The 12,605-nt window shown below is 36.8% G+C and overlaps 1 protein-coding gene across 4 annotated transcripts in view; it reads left to right on the forward strand.

Moving 5' to 3' along the window:
* Nucleotides 1-565: 565 nt before the first annotated feature.
* The window catches only part of LOC131068501 (probable mitochondrial adenine nucleotide transporter BTL3), a 51,459-nt gene continuing 39,419 nt past the window's right edge, over nucleotides 566-12,605 (forward strand). The window contains exons 1-3 of one of the 4 annotated variants that reach the window (XM_058003688.2): nucleotides 566-833; nucleotides 1,020-1,189; nucleotides 1,296-2,295. In XM_058003688.2, coding sequence (XP_057859671.1) covers nucleotides 1,547-2,295 — 749 coding nt within the window. In that variant the 5' untranslated portion in view covers nucleotides 566-833; nucleotides 1,020-1,189; nucleotides 1,296-1,546. Of the gene's footprint in view, nucleotides 1,190-1,295; nucleotides 2,296-12,605 lie in introns of all 4 variants that reach the window. The other 3 variants (XM_058003690.2, XM_058003687.2, XM_058003689.2) reach the window with 3 other exon arrangements.

A 12,605-nucleotide genomic window follows, 5' to 3' on the forward strand; every position in this document is an offset into this window, starting at 1 on the left:
CATTCTTAATGTCTTTATGGATATCTTTTTTCGACACAAGCAAGGCATTGGTAAAGAAGATATTAAGAGGAAGACTCATATGAATACCATTTCTTTGCAAGAACCCTACATATTAGGTATGTCAAACATTATTTTTTTTTTCATGGAGAAATCAATAACTCGATGACCACGCAAGACAAACCCACTATACTCTATAATTGATACACATTGCCCCTATGTGCACTATATATAAAATAATTTGAAATCCATGACCATTATCAATATTTTTCAACAACTCAACCATCTCAACTATCCTCCAAGACTAATACCAATCATCCTATATCCCATAATCATACAACTTCATAGATAATTGCTAAGCCTCAAATGTGTACTAAAATAACTTAAAATGTGCAAGCTTATTTTTATTTTTCAACGAGCATATAAAGAATCTAGAAGCCCATAAAGAGGTTCCCACTCCTTTTACCTCATACGTGCAAGTGGTTCGGAAACATTCTATATGCTTAAATAGAAAGGGAAACATAAAGGGTGGAATATTTTTGTAGCATCCGTTCAATTTTCAGAGATAATGTCACCAATTTATTATAATCTGGATTTTAAAAAATGTTGGTCAATCCGTTAATGGCGTTTTTGGTCTTTTAAAAGCAACTGTAAAAGGACAAAAAAACGCTTCGATTACGTACAGATGGTCTAGTTTGCTCCGTAGCAAGCCTACCATTTTCATAGAGGTATCCGTCCTTAAATAACAAATGCTTGGAATAGAGGAATAATGTGAAATGTTGACACCATTAACGAAGCATTCATGGCGGACCTCCTCATGCCTGTCAATTAGGCAGGTATAAATTCCGTTGAAAGAGACGTTGCACTGGTTAAACCAATCAAAAGCATCTATTCATATTCATATGACACTTTGAAAGTTGCTGAGGATTCGGGAGCGCACGCAACTCTCTCTTATTTCAATATATTTGAAATCCGGGCAAAAAAATCATAACTCTGCTTATTAAAGGCTGTCTGGAATGCAGGGCATTTTTGGGTCTATATTTTCCTGGAGTTTCTTGGTGGTTGCGTGTGCAGAGTGCTTGAATGCGTTTGATTATTTAATTAGCAGATCGACGTTGTGGAATTTATGTGATTTTTCGGTAAGACAAGGTTGAATTGGGCATAGAAAACCCTTTTGCATTTGCGTTTGCAGGTGAATTTGATGAAGTTCTTTGGAATTTTTGAGTTTACCTGGTAGCGTAATTTGAAATCTTGGATTCCTATCCTCTGTTATCCACTGGAAACCTTTTTTTTGACAGGTGGGAACTGAATGTTAACTGCCACTTTTCTGCGAGTTTTGACGATTTATTTTTTCGGAGGAAGCCCGCATTTTCTGAACAGAGTGTTTTTCTTTGATATCTTAAGGCATTTTAAAGGTTTTTTTTGGGGAGTTTGAATATATTTTACTGCTAGTCTTCTATTGCTGCATTAGGGTTTTTGTTAAAACACTCTTCACGGTTTTTTCTCTCTTGAGAGAAAACATCCGGTCTAAATCCTTTTTACTTGTAAAATGCCAAATACTGCGAGATTGAAAAGAGGAGCAGTTCAAGGCAAAGGTGGTAATTCTGGGAACTGCCAGTCGTCTTTGTTTCTTTTGAACTGCAATGAGATTGTACGAGAAGAGCTGTGTGAATTTTCATGTTCATATCGCCCGGGTGGACTATTTGTAGACACCCAATGTTTTAGCACTTTGAAATTACAGCCCTCATCAAGTTCTGATAAAAGAGCAGTTTCGCATGCTCCACTCGCATCGATTTCACTGTTCCTTTCCCAGATAGGTTCTCAAGGTGGATCCTCATTATGTAAAGATGACAATCCTTCAATCCAGATTAATGATCAGCAGAGTCTGGCCAAGGGATTGTTCTCATGGGGCAAGTGTGGCCAAATGTTCTGTTTGGGAAGAAGGGCTACTTTATCTTCTAACACTAGTAATAAGAATTTCCTGGGATCTTCACAGACAAAAAGAGGTAGAAGTTCTAATGCAGATGGTCAATTTCTTTCAATGAGCTTGTCAATGAAAGATAAGAGTGACATCTTGCAATCAACTACTTCTTTTCTGGGTGAGAAGAGCCTTGATGAATCAGTCAGTGCTGACAAGGACAAGGAATTCAATGAAACGACAGCCATTGCAGCTAAGGAAATTGTAGATTGGCAAAAGCAACCTGTTATCCAGGATAAAGAAGTTAAATCTAGAGGAGAGGGTGCTTTCAATACCTCTAAGCATTTATGGGCTGGTGCTGTTGCGGCAATGGTTTCCAGGTACTTTTTGTATGGTTTCCATTTTGATGAATGAGTACTTGTATCAGTAATCGCAAGCATATGGTTATTTTTGTATGTCATTGTTATTATTTGCTTTGGTATGCATTACAATATCATTTGCTTGTGTGATGCATGCTACATTTCAGGATTTCAAGTCTTGCTGAGCTTTGGGGAAATTTTTTCTGTGAGTTTGAGTCTGATCTTAAAGTGGTCCTACTGAGTCCATACCAGGTCCAAGCCTTAAAAATATGCTTTTTATGAAATGAAGATTACAATATTCAGATGCATGCATCATCAATATTAGCCTGGATGAAACATAGGTCCAAATAGACAAAACAGAACCCCTTAAACACAAAAGGAAACGTCTATATTAGAGATGCATTTCGAAGAAAAAGCATACTAAATAATAGCAAACTATGTGTTCAAACTCAAAGTGTGTGATGCAGATTTGCAGCCAGCAGTTAGGAAGTTCAAAGGGAATAGTCAAGAATGGTTCTCGTGCACGATTCTTCCATAGTGAGTAGAATTGATCAAGGTGGATGTATATCAAAATTTAGTAGGGTTTCCATTTCTTTCCTGTTATTGGGATGCACTATGGTGTGCTTGTTTTAGAAGTAATTCAAATTCCTTTACGAGGATAAATAATTGGAATAGAAATTTCATATATGTTATGTAAATATGATATATGCTTTAAAACATATTTGTAAAACTCAGAGTCAGCAAAAATTTAGAAAACCCAAATTTTGATTTGGACTCAACAAAAAATTGCTATATTGTAAGTACTTAAATTCATAAAATAAACTTAAATAAAATGCAAATGTTGAATTCAGAAAACTCATAGTTCAAAAAAGCAGGATAATGCGTGCACCGTATCATATATGATATGATGATTGATTGGTTGTTGTCATCATAGGAAATTACAAATCTATTTAGATATTTTACAAATTTCTGCTCTGGCTAAAGCTCCTCAGTGGCTGTGGCCTTGAACTTGAATTGAAGATTTCTTCTTACAAACAGTATCATTCTCAAGCATATTGTGAACCTTATTCAATGAAGCCTCTCCTGATACTTTCATTTATGCTTCTGCTTGTACTTGCACTTCTTCTTTCACTACTCTTTCTTCTCAAAATCATTGATCTCCTCCGTAGAGCCCATGTAGAAACCATTGGCTCCACATCTCCATCAATCCACTTTGAATATGGATTGATGCCATCCAAGTCGATTTCATCATGAGCTTCCTTTTTCTCCACCTTCTGGATGCAAATAAAAATGTTGTATTTCTAGTGCTAAAGATTTTAATGTCAATGAAAGTAAACAAGAATGCTAACTTCCTATTCAAAACCAAAGAAAAACCTCTAGATAAAATTCAACAAAAGAGAATTCAACAAAACATAACATCAAATAAACAACTCAATGTTACCTGAAACCTCCATTGTTGAATGATTTTCTCCAAGATAAGGTGGTATATGGATGCTCCTTTGATCGAAGTTACCTGTTTTGACAGCATGTATTTAGCATAATGATAATGGGTGAAGAATGGATGAGAATGCTTAAATTTATAGATTTTTGGAAGGATAAATGGATGGTCAAGATCTAAAGATGAGAACAATGGTGGAGGATTCTTGAGAGGGTTTCCCTAGGATCAATGAGGGAATCGAGGGATGAGATGGAAGTAGTTAGAATGTGAATTGTTGGGATTGACTTATTACATTTAGTAAGTTGTTTTGACCACGAGAGGAAAAAGGAACTGTTGTGACGTTGTCACACATCGCCCGATTACAAATGGGGACCCCCATTTTTTGCTCAGATTAGGTGCCTTAGTTAGGTGTTTGGTTTGGTTTTAGCTTGGCAATAGTTCCTAGTTGTTAACCCTTGCTTGTGAGAAGAGGTTGGTTTTGTTGGTCCAGGATTGGGGAGAGTTGCAAAATGTTGTCATGTCGTAAAGTTGCCAGGAAAGATGTCAAGGTAAGATAACTTCCTAGTTTCCTCCAGGGGGCCATTTTTTCACCCTTTGGAGAAAGTTTTCTTCTAGGGGTCGTTTTACCACCCTTTGGAGAGTTGATGAAGCCTAGTATTGAGCGATGGAGTTTTGTTTGACAATACAAAATTGGAAATTTCCTTCTACCAATCGAATTTCCACTCTTGGATATTGAGTGCTAAGTGAATGAGAGAAGTTGGAAATCTCCCTTCTAAGGATCCATTTTCCAGTCTAGAGGGAATTTTACAAGGCAAAATTTGGTGGAAATCATAATCTTTTGTAATGTCCCCACTTTGAAATATAATTTAATAATGAATAATGATAATAAAATTAAAATACAAAAGAATAAAAATAAAATATAAAAGAATATAATTAAATATAATTAAAATCTGGTTAAAGTTAATGAATGGTCAAAAGGCATGAAATGATAAGTTGTGAGTCCCCCAAATATGAGGTATAATAGGGAGAGGAGAACTCATTTGAAGGGGGGATAATTTGGGAATAAAAAATGCAGATCTGATTGTTAAAGGTTGTGTCCCTTTCAAAGGGCAGAAATAATGAAGAGTTGCACTTTTTTAAAAGGGTGCTAATGGTGAAAGGCTGTGTCTCTTGCCAAAGGTCATGCATGATGAAGAGGTGTGACCTCTCCCTCACATGGAGAGATATAAAGGAAAGGAATCAAAAGCATCCAATAACATCACCGTCGATCAGATCAGATTAGAATTGTTATCAAGTTACAGAAGTTACAGGCAGTAACATCCTTGTTCTTGGTGGTATTCATGGGGAAGTGCTTAATATATGAAGCCTGATAATGTTCTTATGCAGAATTTAATAGTAATATTAATATAGACTGCAATATGTATGACAGTCATACTTAATTTCATGTACATTCATAGTACATATTTAGAGTCCCAAGCTCTTAACCAGTTCTAATTCCTTTTTCTTGAGGAGTGGTGTGATGCTGGTAGGGAGAGGTGGAGTAAAACCATCTCATGATAGATGAGCCCCAAGGGTGAAAGAACTCATGATCCTGAAATTTGGGCTGCGGGCCCCAAAGGTGAATGGACTGAGGTTCCGGTAATTTGGGCTGCATTAGGGAGATGGTATCATCGCGCCCTAGACAAGCAAGTCCCCCATCCAAGATTAGAAATTAGAAGGGGATTAAGATTAGGCCTGAATAAGGACAATGCCTAACTGTACTATGAGCAACACGAGTCATTAATTCGTAATTACTGTAATATGATAGGTAGTAATGTATGTTTCCCTTTGGGAATTGACAGCCTATAAATAGGGGACATTACAATTGGTATTAGAGCTTTGATCCCGCCATCCTATAGGGTAAAGATGAATCAATAAATCTAACTACATGTGTATTTGTGTGTATGCTTCGTGTTTTCATGTGTATGCTCTGTGTTTGAACTGATGTATTTCTGACATGTCTATCATGTTAGCACAAGTGGAGATAACCAAGATAATGAAAGAAACATCACTTTGTATAGATTCCTAAATTATCTTAGAGTGTATAGAAGAAGCTAATTACGTCACATGAAAGATTACAAATTCCCTAAGGTTGATTTGGGGAATCCTAAAAATTAGTAGATGACTCAGTTTGAGAAAATTAAAATTGACATTGCTTGAGGACAAGCAATCTTAGGTGGTGCAGATTGTAATGTCCCCACTTTGAAATATAATTTAATAATAAATAATAATAATAAAATTAAAATATAAAAGATGAAAAATAAAATTTAAATTAAAATATAAAAGAATATAATAAAATATAATTAAAATTTGATTAAAGTTAATGAATGGTCAAAAGGCATGAAATGATAAGTTGGAGTCCCCCAAATATGAGGTATAAAAGGGAGAGGAGAACTCATTTGAAGGGGGGATAATTTGGGAATAAAAAATGCAGATCTGATTTAAATAAGAAGTGCTGATCTGATTGTGAAAGGTTGTGTCCCTTTCAAAGGGCAGAAATAATGAAGAGTTACACTCTTTCAAAGGGTGCTAATGGTGAAAGGGTGTGTCTCTTGCCAAAGGTCATACACAATGAAGAGGTGTGAACTCTCCCTCACATGGAGATATAAAGGAAAGGAATCAAAAGCATCCAATAACATCACCATCGATCAGATCAGATCAGAACTATTATTAAGTTACAAGCAGTAACATCCTTGTTCTTGGTGGTATGCACGGGGATGTGCTTAATATGTATACTTAATATATGAAACCTGATAATGTTCTTATGCATAATTTAATAGTAATATTAATATAGACTGCAATATGTGTGACAGTCATACTTAATTTCATGTACATTTATAGTACATATTTACAGTCCCAAGCTCTTAACTAGTTCTAATTCCTTTTTCTTGAGGAGTGGTGTGATGTTGTTAGGGAGAGGTGGAGTAAAATCATCTCATGATAGATGAGCCCCAAGGGTGAAAGAACTCTTGATCTTGAAATTTGGGCTGCGAGCCCCAAGGGTGAATGGACTGAGGTTCCGGTAATTTGGGCTGCATTAGGGAGATGGTATCATCGCGCCCTAGACATGCAAGTCTCCCATCTAGGATTAAAAATTAGAAGGGGATTAAGATTAGGCCTGAATAAGGACAATGCCTAATTGTACTATGAGCAACCCTAGTCATTAATTCGTAATTACTGTAATATGGTAGGTAGTAATGTATGTTTCTCTTTGGGAATTGACAGTCTATAAATAGGGGACATTACATATAACACGCTCCAGAGTAATTACTCAACATGCACAACAGTTCTGGTCAGGCAATCCTGAGTGTACATTGTACACACACTGCTCACCTCCTTCTCCAAGACCATAGCCCACCAAGCCTCATTCTTCTTCCTTGAGTGATCTTCATGCCCCCTTCCAAACCTCACATGAATGATTTGTATAACCTTTTAAGGGGTGGTTTCTGAAATGATAATTGGGTATATATTAAACAAAGGAGAGGGATACTCCCTATATAGAATATTACAAGAGGATCTTTCCATAATGGAAACGGTCGAGAATTGAAACACGAAAGACAAAAAGGAAACTTCCTAAAACTAACTAAAGATGAAAGACAAACGAAAGTTTCTAAATACTAACTAAATGATTAAGATGACCATTATAGCAATATTACAATATTACTTTAATACCCTTCTTAAATGGTCTTTCTAAACTACCATACAAAAGACTTGACATAATTTGCAGGTTATTTGGTGACAAATGCATAGAAGACTACTCCCTTCTCCTCAGAATGCTCTGGGACATGAGCCATTTGTTGAGACCCTCCTTGGTTCTTCAAAGATTTTGGATATGATCAAGTTTACCATAATCCTTTGAACCTTCCAAGTAACAAAGTCATCCCTCCCTTTATCTAGAGACACTGAGATCAACTTCTCAAAACCCACGATTTTTGTATGAAAAAATTGCGCAAGAAACCCATCATGATTTTTTTTAATGGAATAAATCAGAAAACCCATCCATGAGTTTTGAGGAGAAAATCGTACAAGACCCCCTAATCTGTTCAAAAACTTTACTCGCAGCCATCATGAGTACATAAATAAAACTCCTTGATTTTTGTGTAAAAAATCAAGCAAAACCCTTCCATGATTTTTTTTGGAAAAAAAATCAGAAAACCCATGAACATTTTAATTAAAAAATTTGTCAAAACAAACCTAAGCTTTGATACCATGAAATGATAATTCGTTATATATTAAACAAAGGAGAGGAAAACTCCTTGTATAGAATAGTACAATATTACTTTAATAGTTTCCAAACCATCACACCCTTTTGAAAAGGTTTTCTTTAAATTATTATTTAAATAAATAATTATTCCTCCACTTTTATAAGAGTTTTAATAAATATTCTTTACTATGTTTCTTTACTATGTTTATTTTTATCTCCCTTTAATTCTAAAGGGTTATTTCATAACCTTATCTTCTCTTGGAATACATGATATTTTTCACTTTTGAAACAAGATGCAAATCCATCACTAGTCAACCTTGACTTAGTAGAAATATCCATGTTTTCTTCCCGAAGAAGGCCAAACTGTATGAAAGTGGTTCAACCCAGCTTATAGGATTATCGTGTTTTCTCCTTATTTTTAATTACGGTATCATGATCAATCATATGCTTAATGTAATCATCTTGTCTTGTGAATCCTCATGATTGGTTGGATCCCTATAATTTGTTTGACTGTCTATGTGTCCAAGGGAGGCAAGTGTTTCATCTTTGCATTTTCATGGATGGGATAAAGGTGGAGCATTGGATCATCTTGAGTTTTTGGGTCAATAGAAGGATCTTGATCAAAGATTGGATTCAGAATGCCATGATCATAGATGGGATCTTGATCAAAGATTAGATTTTCATGGGTTTCATATTCATCTATTGGATCATCAAATATTGGATTAATATCATGATCAGTTATGGGGACTTTCTTAGTAACTTGATCTTAATTATTATTGGAGTTTGTTGTGACATGCTTTAGAGCAAGCTCTTGACTCTTCAGAGTGCAGCCACGAGTGAGAGCAATATATGACATTCTAGAATTACAATGAAAGAATCAAAGGCACACACACACACACACACACACACACACTAGATTTGATATATATGGCTCAATTATGATGATCATACTTGAATGAAAATACTCTTTAGAGTGCAGCCAAGAGTGAGAGCAATATATGACATTCTAGAATTGCAGTGAAAGAATCAAAGACACACACACACACATGCACAGAGACACACACTGGATTTGATATATGTGGCTCAATTATGATAATCATACTTGAATGAAAATACTCTTTAGAGTGCAGCCAAGAGTGAGAGCAATATATTGTTAGATTTGTGTGAATGTTGTCATTGATGTCAAACCCGGTGGTTCGATTGGACCGGATGTAGCATATTGTGCAGAGTAGTGATAATGCAAATAATGTATGCAGTAAGCAGAGCAGTGACATTGAGCAGCTAAAGTATGTATGATCCATTGGAGTTATTTTTGGAAGATCCTCTTCTTTGGAATCTTGTGTTTTGCTTATCATGATTTGTATCGAGTTACGATATTAGTTGTGTCTGTTGTATTGAAAGTCATATTGCATTATAATTTATGGTTCTATGTTTCAAAATTTGTGACATCCATATCTTGAGGTTGGGAGTTGTGCTTATGGTGTTGACTTGGTGGTCAGCACCTCCTTCGGGATTCGTGACATGTGCTTAACTGCCTCTCGTAGATCCTTGTCTCTGGCCGTTGTGGTGGTCGTTGATAGCTCGAGCTTTTGGCGTAACGAAAACGATGATTCCAACAAGTGGTATCAAAGCGTTGGGTTATGGGTTTGAATCTCGGGAAGTCTTGTTGTGACGTTTTCACACATCGCCCCATTGCAAGTGGGGACCCTACTTTTTAGGCCCTCGTGGTCTTTTGGTTTTTTGTTGTTGGGTCTTTTCACGGAAGTCTCATCAATCTTTTTGCTTTGCGAGTGTTCGGGGGTCAAATTGATTAAGTCTGCTTTTCGTTTGAGTGATTTGGTGAAGTCTAGGGCCTGTTTCATCAATTTTAGGGTTTCTGCCTTTAGTCCTAGATTTTAGGGGTTTTTGTTAGGGTTTTGGAAAAACTGAACATGCAACTGGAATTAGGACCCTTCAAGGAACCTCTCAGTAAAATTTGAGCCAAAACGGAGCAACTTTCTATTTTTAGAAAGTTCCTATTTTTTAGGGATTTTACTGTCCCAGAATGTCTTAATTTGGCCAAATAACAAACTTACTATTTTTAGTATTTTCTATTTTTAGTAAGTTTCTATTTATAGAAAGTCATTCTGTGTCTAGTTCTAGGGATGTAACGCTGACACTCTAAAGGTTTCTATTTTTGGAAGTCCATTTTTGGCAGGACCATTCAGGCAAAGTGATGAAGGCCAAGCCTTCACGACTACTTCTAATTCCGGAAAGTCAAAAAGCAGACAAGATCAATAAAAAATGGCTAAGTGTTGGCATCAAGTTCCAGAAGTGGAAAACGTGGAAAATCATCCAAGTCCAGGAAGACACTTCAAAATCACAAATATTACTTCAGTTCGAAGGAGATCAAAATGTCCTAAGCCCGAAAGATTAAAAAATGAATTTCCATGTCGAGGAGAAATCCACACATGAATTTGGAATAAGGTGCCAAATCCAACTGAGTTCGGAATTCATAAAATTATGAAGAATCCTCCATCATGTGGTTTTAGTGCCCAGGTGTGCAATTGGGCACTAAATCTAAGTGCTCTTGGAAAGTTTGAAAAATAAGTGAATTCATGCTAAGGTGGAAATTCTGCCCTACTTCTCAGGAGAGCACTAAACTGGAGAAGGCGTGGAAAGCAGGACAAATGATGAATTCCAAGTCAAAGTCCGCCCAAACACTGTCGAGGGCACCAAATAGCAAGAGTCAAGGAAGGATGGAAAAGTTCAAAATTCCTCTTTCATGAAGAATTTGCGCCCTACACCTAGGGATAGCGCTAAAATCAATAGTCCATGGAGAGTGTTGAAACTTGAAAATCCAAAATTCCCTCCTTAGGTCAAAATGCTGCCCTAGGAAGATGGAGGGCGCCCAAATGAAATGTGCAAGGAAAGATGGAAGACTTATGAATTCCTTGGCCTTTGTCAAATTCCGCCCTAGCACCTAGGAGGGCACCAAATAAGGGAGATGAAGGAGAATTGCAAAAAGATGAATTCCATGACCAAGAAAAAAAATGTGCCTAGGGAAGATGAAAAGCACCAGGGAAGAGGAGTCATGAAGAAGCCAAACAATGATGAATTCCTCCATGAAGGAATAGCACCCAAAGGTGATAAAGGGTGCCAAAATGGTATGCTCAAGGAAAAGAGGCAAGGAATGAAATTCCTTTACATATGGAAAATGGTGCCCAAAGGTGACGAGGGGTGCCAAATTAGCCCAGGCATGGAAAATCCAAGGTTCAAAATTCCATCACCAAGTGAGATTTGTGCCTAAGGAAGGTACTAGGATGCCAAAACTTGATGGTCATGGAAAGCTTCAAAATCACAAAATTCCTTACCAATGCAGAATCATTGCTTAAGTCCAAACGCAGGTGCCCAAGTCAAGGTATCAAGGAAGAGCATGGAAAGGATGAATTTCCTCTATCAAAGTCAAAATTCCAGACCGAGTCAGGAAGTTGAGAATTGTCTAAGGCATGAAAATCCAAGGGTCAAGAAGGAATGGAAAAGCGGAAATCCCCTCAGGAAAAATTTTGAAATTTCCATTTTTTAGGCACCAAATCTTATCAGAATCCGATTTTTTTTACAAATTTGGAATCATAAGAGAATTCTCTCTCTCCTGGACTTGAGTCCTAAATTTTAGGAAAGTTCCTAAAAAATAGGAGATGTTGAAAAATCGTTGAAAATCTTTTCTAGAGCAAGGCAAGCTCAAAAACTAAAAGAAAATACTTCAGAGTTGGAGATTCTTCCTCTTAAGTTTTCTCTCTCTAGGGTTTTTCTCGCCAAGTGGCAGCCAAGTCAACGGATGCTAAATTAATGAAGCATCTCTTTGCATGCAGCTGTCACATTTATGGCATTATGGCAGATTCCTTCTACATGCAGCCATCACATTTAGGGAATGATGGTGCATTTATGGCATCATGGGCGATTTTTGCATGAGGGTACATTCATTGCATAGTGGGCACTTTTTGAATGTAATGGTTAATTAATGCTTTATGGGTGCCATTTTTGGGCTTTTAGAATAATTGTATATGGGCTTTGTGGGCATTAATGGTTGATTCCCACCTTGTTGCATCTTGAGTGGGGAATCTTTAGGGTTTGCATGTAGTCAATGCCAGGAGCCTATATAAAGGGGTGACCCCCCTCATTTGTAAAGGAGAGATTATTGTCTGAGATTGTTGCTAAGGATTGTTGAAGTAGCCAACTTAATACATTGTTCGATTTTGATGGTGTATTCTTGTTCTATTTTAGCAATCTGCATGGTCTTGCTCTCTTCAGTTAGAATAGATTTTGCTTTATGTTGATAGATGGATTGGATTTGATAGGATTGCTTGTTGCAAGATTCGTGCTCATACTTTTGGTTTGCAGCTGATTGTTGCATACTATGCAAAGTTAGCTCGAGCCTCCGTTATTTGTGTATGTTTCACTTTGATTATCAGTAGAGATTGTTTGATTTGATGGTCTCTATTGATGATTTGAAAATCTTTAACACACCCTTTGAAGATTGCACCGCCTTCGTGTAGTTGTGCATTGCTGGCGAAGCGAAGCGTGGTTGGATTTTGCATAAGTAATCCCGTCTCCATGTTGATAGGATTAGATTAGCCCTAGCTTAGTCCTCTAAACCTTTCCTCATTTACT

Source organism: Cryptomeria japonica, chromosome 7 (assembly GCF_030272615.1).
Source record: "Cryptomeria japonica chromosome 7, Sugi_1.0, whole genome shotgun sequence".
Lineage (NCBI taxonomy): Eukaryota > Viridiplantae > Streptophyta > Pinopsida > Cupressales > Cupressaceae > Cryptomeria > Cryptomeria japonica.